The sequence below is a fragment of the Merops nubicus genome, unplaced genomic scaffold (assembly GCF_000691845.1).
Source record: "Merops nubicus isolate BGI_N331 unplaced genomic scaffold, ASM69184v1 Scaffold41801, whole genome shotgun sequence".
In the NCBI taxonomy this organism is placed as follows: domain Eukaryota; kingdom Metazoa; phylum Chordata; class Aves; order Coraciiformes; family Meropidae; genus Merops; species Merops nubicus.
The window spans coordinates 961-20,701 of NW_008589744.1; the positions used below are offsets into that span (position 1 = coordinate 961).

Consider the following 19,741-nt stretch of genomic DNA (forward strand, 5'->3'; position numbering starts at 1 on the left):
AAGATAGACTGGAGTGAGTGATATGGAAGGTGGCTCACCCACAGCTCTCCAGTTTGTTGTGTAATTGTGTGATTTTAGTTGAGTTTTAACTTAAAAAAACACACAAAACTTTTTAGGAAATTTTTTAGGCAGTCACTCCTGGAAGAACTGTTAAATGATTTGCAGGGTTTTTTTTCAATCAGCATAGGATTTGGTGTGAGACTCTTATTATCCCTAGCTACTGTTGTTATTTAAGGCTAGTCCTGGGGCAAACAGCCGCGGGACGAACACGCGGGGCACAGCCTGTGATAAATTGTGGCTGTATTTTGACAGCTGTTGCATGCAGGACGCTGGCATGTCACCAAATCATATGGGACTTTTTTTGCTTGAGTTCCTTATCATTCTACATGTAGCTGATGTGTTCCACCTAATTTCTCTCTTCTTTCAGGAAAGGTATAGGAGGTATTCTGAAAATCTCGTCTCTCCTTTGAAATGCAAAGTGTTGTTGACCACAGACCCTCCCCAAAATGCTGACCTTTTGTTGCATAAGTGACTTTTGCACTGATGGTCACTGGATTTGAGTCTAGTCAAGCTCTTGCTATTTAGATGCTTTTCAGAGTTACCTGCTGCGATCGAGTCCAAGGGAAGGGCTGAAGAAGTGGATGTTCATGAAACCTTGCTGTAGCTTCTCCTGTTTTTCTTGCAGCACAGCTTGAAATGGGCTAAATGGAATGCTGTGAGCTCTTGCCCTTGTGGAAATTGGATTCCAGCTATCTTTCAGACTTGGCCTTAGAAACTAAATTAAACCTGGAAGTTTCCAACAGAAAAGTTTCTTTGGGTTATACTGGTGTGCCAGGAGGAGTCACATCCCATTAGGATGGAATAAAGGAGCTGAAGGAAAACAGGCTGGTTATAGTCCTCAAGACCTGGCGGACAACATTAGTTCCCACAAACGTTCCTGGGCCGTGTTGTTGCCTAGTGAGCATGCTTAGCTGGGGTGCATGACTGCTCACTCACCTCTTGCTCACTGGGACCTTTGCCTTAGCAGCAGCAATAACTTCGCTGTGTTCTCATGAAATCATCCTGTGGCTGAGTGGGATCCACCACCCAGAGGCCTTACGCAACACGGTTGACTTAACACGGCTCAGCTGAAAAGGAGAGGCCACAAAGATGTAAGGAAGCTGCAGGCCTCACTCCTGCAGCAAACCAGTACAGCAGCTCTAGGGCTGGTCACCTAGGGGTGCTTTGAGTCCTGTGAACTTCATCTCCCTTCTCTCTGGATCTTTGGAGATAGAGGTCCTTAACAGTGTGACATCCAGCAGGAGAGACCACAGGTGTCAGGGGTTGCTCCAAAAGCCAAGCACCGCTTTGTTACTAGTTTTATAAAGTTATGTAGACAGTATTTCTATAAGTCTTTGCTCTCCTGGAATGTGGATGGGTAGATATATTTATTATAGGTTAGAACTTGTGAGAAAGGACCTGAGCAGAGACTAAGTACTTTAACAGCACTATTGCTGTTGCTCATTCCTAAGTTACTAAGAAAGAAGGAAAAAGAAACTCCCAAATCCAAACCTGTGCTACTTAAAACAGGGATCTAGCAAGAGAAGATGGCAGTGAGAATCTTCTGCTTTTCTTCCTGCCTCAGTGCAGTCCTGTCTTGCCCCTTTCCTCGTGGGTCTGCAAGGAGGGTTGACACAAAGCAGAAAGCTCCCTGGCATCTGGCATGCTGGAAGGAACAATGCTGTTTAGATTTGGGTGAGGGAAAAGTGTTCCTGTTTACAAGTGCATACTGTGAGCTCTTGGTTGTCTGTTGGCTGATTTCATTACTACTCTGGTGGGCCAAAATCCTCATGAGGTTATTTATTCTAGGGTGGAAATCTGCAAAAAGTAAAATCAGGTTTGAAGCATTGTTAGAGTGTCTATATATAGAGTCCTTTCTAAAAAAGGCACAGGTGAAGTGGCTGTGACTATAAAATGTGAGTCATTACAGAGACTCCTAGAGGCTCCATGAGTTGGTTTGAAAGGACCTGTAGTATGACAGGAATGTGTGTAAACCAGGTGATTGACAAGTTTGATGATGACTAACTTGATTAAAACTATTAAGTGTTAGGAAATTATTCTGTCAGGTGCAGGTACAAGCTGTTCCTGGGCCTCATAAAGACCCACTTTAGACTGAACTTTTGTTGAGCTGATTCTTTTCCTCAGTTGGTGATTGCAGAGAAAATGCAAAGTTGCTGTAGGCACAATAGGCTCATGCTCTTCTAGTGTGCTCACTGAAATTGTAAGTTTGATGGGGTGACTGAGCTCTAACACAACAAGCTCTGCTCCTGAACAACTCCAGTAGTTGTCCAAACCCCTTCAAAATGACTTTGTTTTTGACCAGGGACTCAGTGGTGTTGATTATAGCCTGTTTCCTACAAACACTCTCCAAAAAGGTCTATCTAAATAATCATTCAGCCAGACCTGGTCACACCCTCAGGACTTGGCAGCTTCTGGTGTGTTTTTTTACCTGATAACACTCAACCCATGTCTCTTTGGCATGACATGTCTTACAACAGTGGAAGCTGTGCAAGTACGTGGGTTACACATCAGTGGATCCAATGGAGTTGGTTTAAGGATCAGCCTTTGGAACAGCAGAGTAAATGACCAGCTCTGGTTATGAAGTTTGTCTGCAGAGTGGCTCTGTCACATCACATGAAAGCAGTGAGTGTCCTTTTACTTCTCTAGTTGTAGTTGCAGGCAGACTGAAGTCTGCCATCTGCAAGAGGCAATAGACTACCACAAAACTTTTGTTACTTATTAAATGGTGGGTTCCTCAGTAACGTATGAGAACATACAGACCTTCCAGTCCACTGCCCCCTTTTTTGTGTGTGCAGGTGAGAGAGAAAACTAGAAATTACAGAAAAGTGAGACTGGGTATGGATGATCCCATTCCAGCTCTTTTAAATGCTTGAGTAGGTTGGAAATGGTGCTGGGGAAGGAGAAAACTGGTGGCACTGGTAATGAAAACTACCTGTATGAGAAACACAATCCTGGATCACAGTGCTGTGTTTGCCTGCCACGTAAGATTTGTGTTAAGGGGTGGGGAGGACTATGAAGCAGGAAAAGGGAAACTAGTAGGCTTTTATAAAAGGGATCTAGATATTGTATGAGGTGTTACTGTTTGTGTAACACTTACTGAGTATCCAGAGTGACTTTGGAGCTGTCTTCTTGGCTGGGCATCTTGCTGGACCTGTGGGGTTTTGCTTCCAAGATTATCAACATACCTGTTCTAGAAATAAAACGTAGGGCAGCTGGGGCAATGCTGGGTTAAGTGACAGGTAAGCAGTCTGTCGTGTCCTTGGGGCAACTCTGATCCTGTGTTAAGACTATTACAGATGCCTTCATAGTATTAACTTTCTGTTCTAACAGTCTAATGAAGCTTCTGTTTAAACACTGGAAACCTCTCTCTCTCTCGCCTGACGGATTTTTCTGCTTCTAAGCAGATAAATAATGCTTTATTCCATAATATTTTGCTTTGTGCTTTCACCACTGTGTCCAGTTTCAGGCTCGGTGTGATTTTGGGCAGACAGTTTTTGCTGCATAGGTCGGTGGACTTAGTACTTAGATATTAGGTATGTGCCCTGCAAGGCCAAAGCATTGGCTTCATGCTCCAAGATCAATAAGCATTTGTTTGTCTTGTGAAAGAAAACACTGCTTTAGAACAGAATTAGATCTGTTGAGGTCTTTTAAGCATAGCGGGAGAACTGAATGAAAGCAGGGAATGGGGTCTTGCAAAGTGGGAAAACCTTGAATCCAGTGCAGGCAGCAGTAGATTTCTGTAAGGGAACAATATATGATAAATTGTGTATTTTCAGAAAACGTAATGGAAAAATGAAGAAGGTGTTGTCAGTTTTTGTAACAGGGCATGAAGATGTGGTGTTGGTAATTGTCTCTTAGTGTATCAGGCTAACGTCTGGTGAGGGCAGTTCCAAATCTAATAAAATATAACAGCAAATATATATCCTTATTTTATGCTCTCCACCAGTTCTTCGGGTAGTGAGCGGAATGGAATGGGTTTGGTTGCTGGGGGTGGGATTTGATGTCCTGAAAACAGCAGCTTTTAAATGAGGGCCCAAGGCCATGGCTGAGGTGAGCACTCTCTGAGACAGAGCTAACTGAGGTGCAGTGCACATAGGCAAGGCTGAGGCTGCCCGTCTCACTCTGGGTTGTTTCTTTTTGTTTTCTTTCAGATGGAAAGAACGCGAGTGGATCCAAACAGCGTTATAATCGTAAAAGAGAAACTTCATATTCCAAAAATGAGAACTTTTCCAGTCAGTCCCGTCGCTCCAATTCACAGAAAAGCAAAGCTTTTAACAAGATGCCCCCTCAAAGGGGAGGTAGTGGCGGAAGTGGCAAACTTTTTAGCTCTTGTAATGGTGGGAGACGAGATGAGGTGAGAATTGTAATGCCGTGCCCCCGAGGCCTGCCTGCTCTTTTGGGAGGAGAGGATCGCTCTGACCTGCCTAGATAGGTCTCCTGTGCTCAGCTCCTGGGCTGGGAAGGGAAAGGGCGATAAAAGGTGCTAACATCATTGAGATGCCAGAGTGAGAGTGAGCAGAACAAACTTGGCAACAACAGAAGAGGAGTGCTCTCTGCTCTGAGAGACTTAAAATAAAAAATGCCACCTGAGGAACGGGTACCTAGGCAGGCTGTGTACTTATCTCATGAAACAGAGGTCCTGCATGAACATACCTAGTGATAACATTTCTAACTTTTAAGTGTGAGGTGGTTGTGTCTAACCACTGCATTGTACAAATTTACATCTGATAGTGGTTTTGGGAAAGTGTTTGCATTAGCCTTGGTGACATCAAGATGGAGTAAAACCAGACTGAGGCTTTTATGCTGATGTGGGTCTAAATACTGTAGACTGTTCATCGGTTTTCATTGACACTCTGATTCTTCAGTTTTAGTGGATGAGCAACTCTGTTCATCTAAATTCCTGACTCTGTAAAAACTCACCTGCTGTCTCTGTTGAATTCTCATTCTTTGCTTCATTGTATGAAAACTAACCAAACCAAGTACAAGCTCTGCAGATAGTAATCAGTATTGTGTTTCTGACTGTTTAAGAGAATATTGTCAGGATTTAAACAACTTTCTTCTGTTATTAACCTCGACTATTCGGGTTTGCCAGCTTTTACTTGTCCTTCTCTGGGTTGTTTTTATGCTCTCCTCCTGATCAGTGTGGGGTAAGACCACTCAGTTCTAACTTTCAGGTTCTCACGTGCTTCTAACACTGCACTACTTGATTTGCAGAGCTGGAATGGGAGAAGGTGAGTGAGTGGGTGCTGTGTGTTCTGTACGTAACCACTGGCGGGGCCTGGGTATTGACTTGTACTGATGCTTTTGTGATCAATTCTAGCAAGTTCTAACAGATGCTGTTGTCTCTTAGGTAGCAGAGGCTCGGCGGGCAGAGTTCAGCCCTGCCCAATTCTCTGGTCCCAAGAAGATTAATCTGAACCACTTACTGAACTTCACTTTTGAACCCCGTGGCCAAGGAGGCCATTTTGATGGCAGTGGACATGGCAACTGGGGGAAAAGGAACAAGTGGGGACATAAACCTTTCAACAAGGAGCTCTTCCTACAGGCCAAGTGAGTGGAAGACTGTCAGGGCTCTTAGACTTTTACAGAGACACTGAGCTGTAAGGGATGATCAGCCAGGGAATTGACCGTGACTACTTGTATTGACTTTTCCAGGGTGAATTTACATCTTCGTAGTGTTTTTAGTGGTAATGACTATATTTGAGGGGGATGCAAATATATTGAGTTGTCATCTTTACCTATTTACAAGGTATTTAATGGAGTGAGTCCTGTAGATGCAAACCATTTAGTCTTCTGCTCTAATTTTCTAGCGTCTCTTCTGGAATATAAGACACTATTTGTGAAGACCTATGTAGTTCCCTTACAGAAGATGGTCTTGTTTCAAAAAAATGTGTTGAGATGCCAGGGATAGCAGTTGCTGGATCAAAGCTAATCTGAATTTTTAAGTAACAGAAGCAATTGCTCATATGGGTCTTAGTTCTTAAACTGCTGATTTTTTCACAGGCCCCTAGGCATGTAGTAAAATCCAAATGGTGATCAGTGTAGTAGTCCAGAAGCAGAATTGCTTTTGTGTGGAAATGATGGTTTCTTTCAATGGAATTTGAAGGGTGTTCAGGACTTAGTGTATATGATAATTCTAAAGATAATAAAAATTATTTTCAACATTGATGCTTCTCTTTATTCGCTGTTGTTTTGTAGCTTATTGTGGTGAAGGCTGTTTGCAGGAACCCCAGTAGTTCTAGGTTTTGTGAGCGGATTTTTTCCACTTGCGGATTCTCTGTTTTTTAATAGATCTCTTATAGAGCTGGCTTTTTTACATGTTTCTGGAAAACCACTCTGCCTGACTCATTCTGTAGTTAGTATGTGATACTGTGTCTAACTGAGATTAGACACTCCTGTGTTCTGGAAATCTCATTGTGAATTGAACTCTTTTGGGTTTTGTTGGTGGAATTTACTGATTGCATCCAGCAGTTTTCTGCTGGACAAAGAAGAAGCTCAGAGAATCCTATAGGATAGTTCTCAAAAGAATTTTTAGAAACAACTGAGTGGATCATCTGTCTCTTTGCCTTTCCCCAGCTGCCAGTTTGTTGTCTCTGAAGAACAGGACTACACAGTCCACTTTGCTGATCCAGATACCTTGGTCAACTGGGACTTTGTGGAGCAAGTGGTCAGTTGTGATGGGCTAGATTTTTTTTTTTTCCCCTCTTCCTCTTCAGAAGCTCAACCTGTCTAACTGCCTCTTTATCTCTGTGATGTTACATAAAACTCAGCTGTTTTTGGGTTGAGTCCTCTTCTGTCACTCCCACAATACTGGGAAAGATCTGTCATGGAATATATTATGAAATACTTTCATGACAGGAAAAGAGAAGTGCTAAAATCTATTAGGAAAATTAGCAGCTTCTTCTTGCTTTTGCAGATGGGAGCTCATCAAAAATAGTATCTGACATTCTGTAGACAGAGTCCTTGTGATCAAGATATTAACAGAAAACTTGGGCATGAGTCCATGGAAGAGGACTAGAGTGTAGAATTTTGAAGAATTATTCTGTGCATAGGTGGCCCGTCTTGCCTAGCAACAAAATGGAAAATCTCTTCAGAATTGTGGTCAGAACTTTGGATTGCCTCAAGCAGAAACTAGTCTGCCAAGACTAGTCTTGGTGTTTGGTGTAGCTGGAGAGGAGGTAGGCTCACTGTCCCTCATGCCACCAGAGAGCTGAAAAGCCTAGGTGCTTGCTTGGCAGCTCTGACTCTGCAACGTGCCCAGGCTACCAGAGTGTCTGACTAGTCAGTAAGTTCAGTCTCACAGTTACACAGGGCTGCAGGGCTTTGCTCCTGCACCAGAGTTCTTCTGCTGTCTTCTCAGGGTCTGAATTCAAATGCTGAAGATGCTGCTAAGAGGTGAAGGGGAAACATGAGAAGAGTCTCTCTTTTTAATATCATTAGAGTAGAAATACCAGATGGGTGGCGTTGGAGGCTATTCCATGTGCAGTCTGAAGGTGTTACTTAGTTCAGTGTACTTCATTTCTAGGTAAATAAGCAGGTGCTAAAAAGCTGGAAGATATTAGTGTAGATCTTACAGGTGGCTTATTCTGTAGCACAGGAACTGATTCCTGAGTCTAAAACTTGTGCTGTTCTTCTCATGTGCCATTTCAGCGAATTTGTAGCCATGAAGTGCCCTCTTGCCCCATATGTCTGTACCCACCAACTGCAGCAAAGATCACCCGCTGTGGGCATATCTTCTGTTGGGCATGTATCCTTCATTATCTCTCCTTGAGTGAAAAGACCTGGAGTAAATGTCCCATTTGTTATGGCTCTGTTCACAAGAAGGATCTCAAGAGGTGAGACTTGATATTTATTAAAAGATGTACCCTTTTGAGGTGTTATGTTTACCCTACTGAGCTCCTCCTTACATTGCAGTGTTGTGGCTATGGAAACACGTCAATATGCAATTGGTGATACCATCACAATGCAACTTATGAGAAGAGAGAAAGGTGTTCTTGTGGCACTGCCCAAATCTCAGTGGATGAATGTGGTGCAGCCTGTTTACATCGGAGGTGAGACCTGACTGACATTGGACAGTGAGTCCTGACTGGGACTTGTGCAGATAGGCTGACAGCCAGGGTAAATCCTAAAATAAGCTTGACTACAAAACATGGCGTTTAGCAGCTGAAAACCTTAATGACCACGTATTAATAATAAGCTTTCTACCCACACTTTGGTTTGTAGGCTTTTGCTGGTGTGCTGTTTCTCTTCAAGTCAGTGCAGACTCCTGCCACCTCAACCACTGGGGTGGTTTGATGTGTGTTTTGCATTGCACAATCGTTGCTTTATGATTCTGGCTGGTTTAGTTGGCTCTTCAGTGTCCTTAGCTTTTTTTTTTTTTTCCCCCTCCTGGCTCCTTATTATACAGCTTAGCAAAAATAACTGTCTGTGTCTAAACTATTTCAAGGATGTAATCTTCAACAAGGTTTTCACCATCTTCACTTATCAAGTAAAATCTGTGAATGATATGGGAAAATAATCAAAGTTACTGCAAACCTATTCCAAACATCTGTTGCCTGACTTCTCCAGTTTTCTCTAGTCAAGTAATGTGACTAACACATCATCTTATCTGTTAGTATCACAAAAATTTTGTGACTAAAGAAATAATTTTACTTAACATTACTGTCTTGTGGGCTGTCTTGGCTCACTTCATTATGCCATCACATTTATGCTGTGTGCATCTCAGCTCTCTGTAAAAGTCAAGCCTCTAACACATGATGGGTATCCAGCATGCAGGGTATGTGCTTGGATGTTTCTCAGTATTTGAAAGTAGAGGACTTTAAATCCTTTGATAAAACAAACAAAAGAACAAACAGGGGATTTGAGACCATTGTAAGCCCAGGGAATTCATCATTAGCTTGGTGTTCTGTAGACAAGGTTGGATTCTTGGGGAGCAGTTAATATAGGGACTGTAGTGATATGTGATGCTATGGTTGCTGTAAAGCTTATAGGTAAGATAAACTTTCTAGTAACAAAGAATACGATCTTGCTAAATTCTCAATTCTTTAGCTTACTATTTCCGTTGGCACTTCTTGTAAAAAGTATCATCATAATGTTTTGTATGGATTTTTAATACACATGGGCTTATGAACTAGTTTGACCCAAAACAGAGGCTACTTTTGCAGAACTTTCCAGTCACAGTAGTTTTTAATATCTATTGAGAAGAGGAAGAAGCTGCAGGCTGCATTTTTTTGGAAGCTGGGGGTAGACCACCTGAAGCTTCTGCTTCTCAAATGTGATGCTTCCACAGCATAGAAGTTTAGACAATGGTTTTTTTGGCAGGTAGTGACTGGGTGGTGAAGTAACAGATAAACTGCTGTGTAGGGAGATGTGTGAGGCAGGGCAGGTATGGGGCACCAGCCTGGTGGCACCATCAATGGCAAAATGGTAGTATGTGGAGTCTGTATCAAACTCTTGCTAAGTATTTTCTGTCCTGGGGTGGATTAATCATAGAATCATAGAATGTTTGGGTTGGAAGAGACCTCCAGAGGTCATCTGGTCCAACCCCCCTGCCATACGCAGGGACATCTCCAAGTAGGTCAAGCAGCTCAGAGCCTCATCAAGCCTGACCTTGAATGTCTCCAGGGATGAGGCCTCCACCACCTCTCTGGGCAACCTGTTCCAGTGATCTACCACCCTCACAAAACTGAGCAGTAACAAAACTTCAGAAGAAACAGTGGTCCAGACTGGTGTCTCTGCACATGGATATCAATGATTTGTTGCTTCTTCTCTTCAGATAACCAGCACAGCCAGTATTCAAAGCTGCTTCTGGCATCCAGGGAGCAGGTCTTGCAGCTGGTGATTCTGGAGGAGAAAGCAGCATTACTAAAACAGTATGAGGAAGAAAAACATACACCAGAGGCTTGCTTTATTGAGGCAGCTATCCAGGAACTGAAGGTGAGAACCTCTTCAGAGGCTTTTAGTATATTTTTTATTTTTCAGAATATGGGGGGTGCTGAGCATCTGTGTTCTGCTGTGTGAGTGGTTGTGCATGATCATTCTGACCTCCGTGATGTACATACTAGCAAGACAGAGTTCTGCTCTCAGAGGAAGCTGGTTTTTCCCTTTCAGGCCCAGTAATTTCTGGGATAACTGCTGTTGGGCAGACATGAGCAAACATGTAGAATTCCTTTTCAAACCCTTTAAGTGTCCTACCGTGAGTGTGCTTTCCAGTAATGAGAAGGAGATGACTTCTCTTTAAGGGTCACTCTTTGTTACAGATGAATTATGGATCTATGAAAACCTGAAGTATAGGTCAAGGCTTAAAATAGCTATGGTGATAGTCTCCTGGCTTAATAGGAAATTGAAATTTGTTGTCTTTGGATGACCTGTAGGAGCGGGAAACGGCACTTTCTGCTGACCAGGCCAAAAACAGTGACATTGCTGGAATCAGTGCAGCTGTGGAAAAATTCGTTCTAGAAAGCTCCAAGGCTGTGGAGCCTGTGGCTTCCCAAGAGAAGAAGGTGGGTGATAACTCTGCTGTGGCAGATCTTGTTAATACTTCATTCTGCTGCTTTACACTGGTGAACTGGTGCTAAAGATTTTTGTAGAGATGATTATCTCTGGAAGGAGGTGATGTGGTACTAACTGTGCATTCTCCACTGTGATAGTGCGGTGTGGAATATCTCTCTGCATTTGATGAGGAGCTTGTGGAGCCTTGCTCTGATCTGGCAAGTTCCTTTTCACCTCCTGTGGAAGCAGAAGAGGCAGTGCTAGATGAAGAGGAAGTGCCTGAAGTGGACATCATAGGGGAACCTGATACAAACACTACAGAAGTACCAAGTCCAGCTGAAACAAGCTACCAAGAACCTAAAGATAGAATTAACAGTGGACATCTTGGCAATTCTCCTTTTTACTATTTCTATCAAGGTCAGTGCAATGAAATGCTGGAATCGGAGGGGGGCAGATATTTGGGCCTCCTTTGGGATTCTTCTCGAGGCAGATTTAACAATCTAACAAAGATGCAGGTTAGCTGCATCTCTTTGTTAGATGCAGCTAACCCATGTGAAATGAAAGTCCCAGAGAAACCCAAAAGGGAGCTTTAACTTTGTTACTGGAGAATGTACTGAGGTGGGGAGAAGGGTATTGAAAACTAATGGGCAAGGAACAAATGCTGATGTCTCGTCTCCCAGCGGAGGATGGGCAGTGTATGTATCTGCACCCTGTGAACGTTCGATGTCTCGTCCGTGAGTATGGCAGCTTGGAGAAGAGTCCAGAGAAAATAACTGCAGCTGTAGTGGAGACAACTGGCTACTCAATGACAGAGGTAGTTATTTTATCTTCTTATTAATTAAGGGCTGTTGTTTTAGCAGATTGATGATTGTAGCTGACAGATGAGACATGTTTCTCTTCAGGAATAAGAAATAACAACTATAAATGGGTAGCCATGCTAATCTGTGAAGGGCATCTGTGCAAGGTGCAGTACCTCATATTGCTTTTGATAGGTAGGATGCAGTCTAGTGTTTTTTTCCTTAGAAGATAGGAGGTTCTAGGAGTAAGAGAATTGCAAGCTTAAGATTGGTTTGCTGTTAAAACAGTCTTAAAAATAATTTTCTCATATAAAAGAGTAGCTTAAACTAGACAGATTATCATCTTTCCCAGCTTGGAGAAGTGTTCTGCCTCTGTCTTGAGCTAACAGTTGTTTATGAGCATCAAAGGTAGAGGTGAGATGTTATGAAAAGAACAAGGATGGAAAGAAACTTCAGTGTTGGAGGATATTGAAAGTGCTTAAGGCACTGAAGATGTGGAAGAGGGGATGGGTCTTGTCTTTATGTGCAGTAAAGAAATTCAACTGTAAGAATTGACACATGCAGTAAGAACTATACAGAATTATGAATTTTTTAAGAAGGGATATGCTCAAGTAAGAATGGATGCAGAAGTAGCCAAGAATTGTCTTGAAGACTTTTGTCTCTGTGAGTTAAAACACAAACCTGGACTTGCTTCAGTCTAGCAAAGTGGTGGTCATTGGTCCAGATTAAGCGTAAAAGGCAAATTTGTTCCAGTAAAAAATAATTGCATCAGAAGATTGGTATTGTAGAAATTTATTCTAGTGATGTGAGTGAGAAGGGAGGAATAACAAGAAAATCAGTAAGCGAGCTGGAGTGACTGCATCCAGATCTGATTAAGATATAATTGGTGGAGATCTTGGAGCATCTGGTTCTGATTCAAAGTATCCTGCATGTGTTTGTAGTTTGTAAAATAATTATTGGTCACAGCTGCTATTTTCCATTTGATTTGATGACTGGTGTCTGTTCTGTCTCCACAAGCTGTTCATCACTGTGGTAGCCTCTGGACCTTCTTGTGATGATATTTCTGCTCTTTTTTGAATCAGGATATAAGACAGCGTCATCGCTACCTCTGTCACTTGCCTCTCACCTGTGAGTTCAGCATTTGTGAACTGGCTCTGAAGCCACCCATCATCTCTAAGGAGACTTTAGAGTTGTTTTCAGGTTGGTACTACCTTTCTAGAAGGCTCTATCATGAGGGTGAAGGGTAAGTTGTTCTTATCCCTTAATGGCAGAAAAAAGGACATAGGCAGCAGCTTTACTCCTCTTGCACCAACTCTGACTGCTAGACAGAACAACCCCATTTCACTGTTTTATAGACAACAACAATACAAAGAATAAAAAAGCCTGACTGCTTGAAAGAGAGTATGTTGTTTGTAAGCATATTATATTCCTAATATGCTATAACTGAATACATTGTTCTCAAAGCTGGAGAAAACATTGCCCAAGTATCAATGTGATATTTTTTTGATGTCCAATGCTGTGTGTTGCTCCTAGATGACCTTGAAAAGAGGAAGCGTCTGCGGCAGAAGAAAGCTCGTGATGAGCGACGACGTGAGCGCAGAATTGAGATGGAAGAAAACAAGAAACAAGGCAAATGTAAGTCATGATGGAGCAGTAGTGGTGGATTTCCAGTCATCTTTAGTTGCTGAGCTGATTTCTTCAGCTATAGGATGAACTCTAAGGCCTTTAGTTTGTAGTGTGTACTTAGAACAAGATTACAAGTATTAGGAACATCTGTAGAGTGAAAAATAGAAGTTGTTTTAGTCAGGATGTTAAATGATGTTATGCAATTGCTGCAGACTTGCACGTTATGGGAGAGACAGAGGGCATCTCAGGGCGCAGCTATCTCCATGGTGTATGCAGCTCTCAGGATTCTTAGTTTCTGTTTTTATAGTAATTGCAATACAGAGTGAAAAGTGAAAAAGAAAAAAAAAATGCCCAGGATCTGCTTCCAACTGCTTCCATCCAGCAGCAGGGCTTTACTGGTCTGTAAAACAGAGGGTGGAAAGAAAATTGAGTTGGCACCTCCTAGCCTCCTGAAACAACTTGCATATTGACAGTCCTCCCCCACAATGTGTAGTGCTTTAATTTAAAACCTCTTTCTAGATCCAGAGGTCCATATTGCTTTAGAGAATCTGCAGCAGTTCCCTGCCTTTACCTCTTGCCCCGGAGAAAGTACCAGCATTGATCATCAGAGCTTCTGTCAGTCTCCTCTTGGCAGAAGCCCTGTGTTTCAAACAGGTGAGCATCTGGAAAAACACATCACATCTAACTCATGGTCATTCTTTTGGGATCTACTGATCAGGTCATCACACTAAACTTTCTTAATACTGATGTAAGACTGCTTCTTTCCTAGACTGCGTGTGAGATCATACGCAAAAGGCTGACATGGCTAAGAAACATTCTGGTCCTTTGTCTTCTTTTTACTACCTCTACTTCAGTGACAATATGAGATCTCCACTGTAGTTTCCCCATGCTTTAAATCTTTGAGGTGGAAGAAAATAATGGAAAAAATTCCCCAAAAAGAAAACAAAAGCTTATGCCAGGAAAACACTACTGGCAATTTTTCTTTCTGCCCTCTCCTTCCCTAGTGTATTATACTAAAATGAAATGTAGGTGATGAGCACTCGGTTACGGTGCTGTTCAGTGATGCTTTACCAAATGGTTTATCTTGAAGTTCATAAAATATCAAATAGAAACTATTCTTAAATATTTTTCTCAGGAAAAAAAAAAAATCCTCAGAACAAAGTAAACCCCACATAACACCCCAAAATAAGCAGACAAATCTCCAAAGAAACCCAACAAAACTAAAACTTAAGTGTCCCTGAAATAAAAAGATTGAGGAAATTTGAGAGGTCCCACCGTGTGACTAGTGGCTGAAACTGATGAGATAAAAATGGTTAATTACAGAAAATAATAAAACTTTATTTGTTTCATCCTGATAAGCAGCATGAGTGTCTTTGCCAAATGCAACTGGCTTTAACTATCTGCTGCTTTCTCTGTAGAGTGTATGCCCACTCCACTGTCACCTGCTGCCAGCCAGGTCAGCCCGTTCCTCTGTGGGAGTTTAGAAGAAGAGTCTCCTTTCCCTTCCTTTGCCCAGGTAAGCCATGTCACAGGGTAAATCTTAACCTGAATGACTGGTCTTTGTTGGGGATTAGTCGGAGAACACAGTTGTTTCCCCCACAAAAAAAAATGTGGCAAAAATCTTACAGAGACAACATAAGGTTTGAGTGCCTGAAGGGTTTCCTAGATGTTCCTGCCTCTTGGATGATACGCAGGGTTGTTCTAGTCCATGAGGTATAATTATATTGTACAATTTCTTTGATAGATGTTGAGAGTTGGAAAGGCAAAACCAGAAACGTGGCCCAAACCTGCTCCAAAGGCAAGAGGTAAGAAAATCTGACATTACTACGTTAGTCTTTCGCATGCATCTAAACCTAAGACATCTTGTAACTTAACAAGAAACATCTGGAGCATGGAGGAGTGTTTGCATGGTGAAAGTCTGATGCAGTCTTCTGCCTCTCAAAGCCCTTTCCTTCTTTCAGAGGAGCCCACTCTGGCACTCCCTGTGCCAGTGGATAGTGATGGAGAAAGTGACAGCTCTGACCGCATGCCTGTGCCCAGCTTCCAGAACTCCTTCAGCCAAGCGATTGAGGCAGCCCTCCTGAAACTGGACAAACCGTCCACAGCTGATCCTTTGTCAGGTAAAAGGGCAGGGGGAAGGTATGGAAAATTTCTGAACTGAAAAAAACCTGAGTGGTTCCCCTTCTTCCTCTGGGAGAGGTGAGAGCAGCAATTTTGGAGACCAAAAATTTGCTGCAGAACAGTTCTGAAAATTGTCACGTTGTGGTTTCTGAACAGCTTGACTAAGGCTTCTGTTGGTGTAAAGCAGCTCTCCGTGGGAGCTGAGATCTCCAAGTAGCAAAGCTTCCTGTTAGGACAAAGATGGCTGTTGACAGTCATGTTTGCCATGTCTCTACTGGAACTTAATTTAAGGTTTATCTCAAAGTCTAATGCAGTTTTAAACTAAAAATACCTGAGCTGCTGAACAACCACTTAAATTTGACCAAAATGTCACGGTTAACTGCTTGCTGAAACTTCAAATTAGGGAGGCTGAAACAAGATGAATTTAAACCTCCAAGCCTGGTGCTGGCTGATAAAACTCATTTATAATGCTCAGGTCTAATATTTAGCTTTGGGTTCTGTTTGGAGACTGCCCTTAATGGTGGAGAGAGCTGGATGGGTGGGCTTGCAAGTTTTGGTGGAATTTGAGTACCAGCTCTGGTTGTAGCACTTTTTGGACATAGATGAAAGCAATAGTTGTCTGAAAGGCAGACTGCTGCATGCCTGCTGTCCTAGGATCTCCTGTGGCACAGCACTTTTAGAATCAAGTCAGGCAAGTTTAGAGATGTGTTTTAGGTGTGATGGAGTCTCCCTTAGTTTGTCTGCAGTAATTTTTTTGTCAAACTACCCAGTGCTCAGTGACTTGACAGGAAGTGTCACAGACTGGTAGAAGTCATTTAGGCTAGGGAAGACGTTTATCATTTCTGTGTGATGCTTGTGTTTCGTGAGAAGAATGACAGTATCATTTTAATTCTTCACAGAGGAAAAGGGAGGCAAGAAAAGAAAGAAACAGAAGCAGAAGCTATTGTTCAGCACCTCTGTTGTTCACACAAAGTGATTCTGCTATTCAAGAGAAGTTTCCTCTCCTGGTTTTCTTTTCATTTTGCTTTGTTTTGCTGCTATAGTTTAAGTATTTAAATTTGAACAGTCTAAACTTGTGTTTCCAGGGCTTCTAGGGGGTTCAGAAGGAAACCATGACTGTGTGTGTTCAGTAAGATCTTTTGACTCCACCTGCTTAATCAATTTACACTGAAGCAAAGTTTTGAAACAACCCAGAGGCAAACAAGCCAAGGCTTCTAGTCTGTGCCAAGCTGGTTCTTTTGGCCTAATAAGCAGTATGAAAGTCTTAGCAGCTGTGTGGTACTGCCAGAATACTGCAATATTACTTAAGTGAAGAGGCAGAGAGCCTTTATTTCCCTAGAAGTATTCATGGGCAGAAGTCCATGGGCAGACTGACAGTAGTGCTGTTCCAGTAAAGCTGTCAAACTGCTCTCCTGAGAAACTGGTTTCTGCTGCACTAGAAATGGGCAAAAGAGCTTCCTGGATTTAGAGTGTTAGCTGCTATATTTGTTCTTTTCTAAAGAGCAAGAATTCTTCCTGTTCTCCTGGTTTGGAAAGATTTAAAGCTGAGGTGAGTGTAAAGCAGAAATTGGCTACTTGGTTTTGAAGTGATTCTTGATAAATTCATGTATGTCACAATGCATACTGGCACTAGTGGTAGAAGGAACCTCCTGGCTTCTGTCAGTTGTTCAACTCTTTTAATGTGGGTGAGTGAGGCTGCTATTTTTTTTTTTTTTGTCAACCATGGGCTACACATTCTTTGTAACCTGATCATTGAGAATAAACACTCCACCCTAGGGCTTATCATCTGAATGATGTTTTGACACTGGCTGCTCTTGAATGAGAAGAACAACTGAGAGCTGGAGTCTTTAGATAGCTTTCATCCTCCAGCAAGAAGCTGGGTTAAGGGCCAGTATCTACTTGGTTTTGGGATGTAAGTTGATCTGCACTAAGCACCTCAGTCTACAAATGTGCTTCTTCTGGACCCCTCCCTGCTCTTTCTTTGGGTGCTCACATTCTGCACTGCTTGTGGTTTGATTTGAGCTAATAAGTTAAGTGGTGTGGATTTCTGAATAAAATGAACTGTAGGTGTAACGTATCAGTCAAGACCAACAGCTGCAATAAATCACACGCACACACACTTACAGTACCCCACACTTCCTGAGCTGTAACCAGGCTCCACATCACTGTGGAGCACAACACTTAGTTGCACAGATTCAAATCTTACCTTCCTACTGACAGTTCATGCCAGGAAGGTGGTATAAAGTACCACCTAACTTAGAGGGCAAGGCTCACAGTGTCTTCTGTTACCTTGACCCCCTTGCAGCAGTGGTCTGTCTGCATCTGCACAGCCTTTAGAAAGCTGATGTGCTCTCCAATGCTGTGACTTGTCTGAGCAAGGAAGCTGTGTTTGAGACTCCTGGAGCCAGGTGTTCTAACAGCACTGCTAAAGACATTGGTTCTGTCCCTATTTAAAAAGTTTGTCAGTACATTGATGCTTGATTTCAAAGCAACAGGCCCCACATTGTACAAGGGCTTCTCCGAGGCACTTGAGCACGTGCGCAGCCAGTACCAAAGAGTACACCTCACAAAGGGGGAGGCACAGGATACTGAGCTGCTCCAGGACAGAGAGGACTCCTGCAAAGCCGTCTCTGAAAGCAGCTTGACTTCACACTTGGTCCCAGTTGGCTACACTTGATGGAGACAGTACAGCTTGTCAGGAGAGTGAGAAGAAACTAGGACAGGATGCCTTGAAGGGGTAACACGCCTTGCTGTTAATGCTCTGCACGCACAGGGGGAAGTTAGCGGTTGAGGGCAGAGAAAGCAACCAACAAAGATTCAAGCATGCAGTTAACTGCATTCACAGTGCTATCAGTTCCTGTTTGTGCTTGTTTTAAGCCATGGAGCAGGAGTAACTGTCTAACCAGTATCTGTTGTGTTCTATTATCTCTACACACCTATAGTCAACTTTTCTTTGCATTGGGAAGAGAGACAGAATAGCTGGAGCTGGTGTAACTCACCTCCACCTCTGACAGGCACTAAAACACGGGAAGTGATGTGGGCAGGGGAGACTGTCCCTGCAGAAGGGACAGTCTCCCCAGGACAGCATCTTCAAGTTGTATCTTGTTTTCTTATGGATTCAAGAGATACTACCAGCAATGCTACTTTCCTGTAACTGATTGGTGTAAACTTAATAAATATCTAAGCAGTACTTGTACTTATGAGTTTTATAATGGGTCAGATGGAATCAAGCCTTACAACTCTACCTTTCATTCTCTGTCCTCTCTGCTCCTGTCTACGCAACTGGTGCTTTTGTGACTCAAAACAAGGGATACTCCCATGGATGACAGGCACACTTGAAGATAAGGTCAAAGGCAGTAAGATGTTAATGCTGCTTCTGTAGTGAAGGAGAATAGCTACATTTCTTGTTAGTGCCAGCTGCCTAAAGCTCACTTCTACCTCAGCATGAAGATCATATTGATATGCTACACTCCTCAGGAATGCAGGTGGTTTTCACTCCTGCAGTGAACCAGGCAAGTAACCTACTTCAGTTGAACTGGTTTGTTTTTGTTTTTTTTTTTAAATTATTTAATGATTAGAAGCCTAAATATGAACAGATGCTTTTTCTGTCCCCTGCTTTGCTTAACACGGAAGGCAACTGGTAACATCTTGATTACACAAGTACAGAACAGAAGTGAACAGTAACTAGGAATGTTCAGTCTGTCTCTATGCCACCATCATCTTCCTCATCTCCACTTTGAGACTGCTCTTCTGGCAGGGAACAGCTCATCAAGGACTTCTGTATGCACCGCCTTTCCTCTGCAACACAGGAACAAAGGGTCATTTCTTGATCTCTTCACCTATGCTGGAATATCCTCATTTCTAAGAAAAGGAACATTTCTAAGTTCAAGAATTCAGGAGTAGCCCAACATACCCTACACAACCCCCAGGAACGGCGGCCGTGTTTTAGGCAAGTGGCTGGAGGAACTCACCGTCATTGGTAGAGTTTTGCAACAACATGAGCAGCTGTCTTCTGTTATACTGAATCAAAAATTTCTGACATGTTCTTATGGTACCTGTAGGAGTCACAAGAACAATGTGTAACCATCTACAAAGCCAAGTATTTCAGAGCTGCTACTGTATTTTCCAAAGGTCACTGTATCAAGTGACAAATTCACCAGACAACAACTTCACTAACGCTAAGAAGGGGCTGTAGACTTTGCTACATTGTTGAGATTAAAATAATTTCTAACATAGTGCCTGTTATTTGCCCCAAGGGGTTAATTTTCAGGACATAAACAATACTATACTCTAAAAATATATTTTAAAAAAGAAAATTGTATAATGCAATATTCGCTGCTTTGGTTTTGTGTTAAATGTAATGAGGATTCAAGCAGAATTAATGAGGGCTAGACTTCCCACTGGTAGAGAGAGGGGGCTGGGGTTACCTCAGCTGGGGTGGAAAATGGAAGCAGCACAGCAGAGAGGGCTAAAGCCAAAGGAGTTAACCCTCCGCAACCAACAAAGAACCCCTGGTGGCCATTTCTTATGTAGATCTGCTAGAAGCAGCTATGCTATTGGCACCCTAGATGCGTCTGCCTGCTGCAGCCCCAGCAGCACCATGGGGTTCCTTCACTCTGCCCGGGACGAGTAAGCTCTGTGGCCTC

General features: G+C 42.7%; 1 protein-coding gene across 1 annotated transcript; it reads left to right on the top strand.

Moving 5' to 3' along the window:
* Positions 1 to 4,211: 4,211 nt before the first annotated feature.
* RNF10 (ring finger protein 10) lies at positions 4,212 to 16,764 on the top strand (the record flags this gene model as incomplete). Its single annotated transcript, XM_008949681.1, has 16 exons — positions 4,212 to 4,414; positions 5,411 to 5,610; positions 6,637 to 6,727; positions 7,711 to 7,895; positions 7,975 to 8,111; positions 9,836 to 9,996; positions 10,434 to 10,562; positions 10,710 to 10,968; positions 11,232 to 11,365; positions 12,431 to 12,548; positions 12,882 to 12,983; positions 13,494 to 13,628; positions 14,393 to 14,490; positions 14,719 to 14,779; positions 14,936 to 15,094; positions 15,995 to 16,764. Coding segments are annotated over 16 exons (2,249 nt in total), but the record flags the coding sequence as incomplete, so codon positions are not given.
* Positions 16,765 to 19,741: the final 2,977 nt, after the last annotated feature.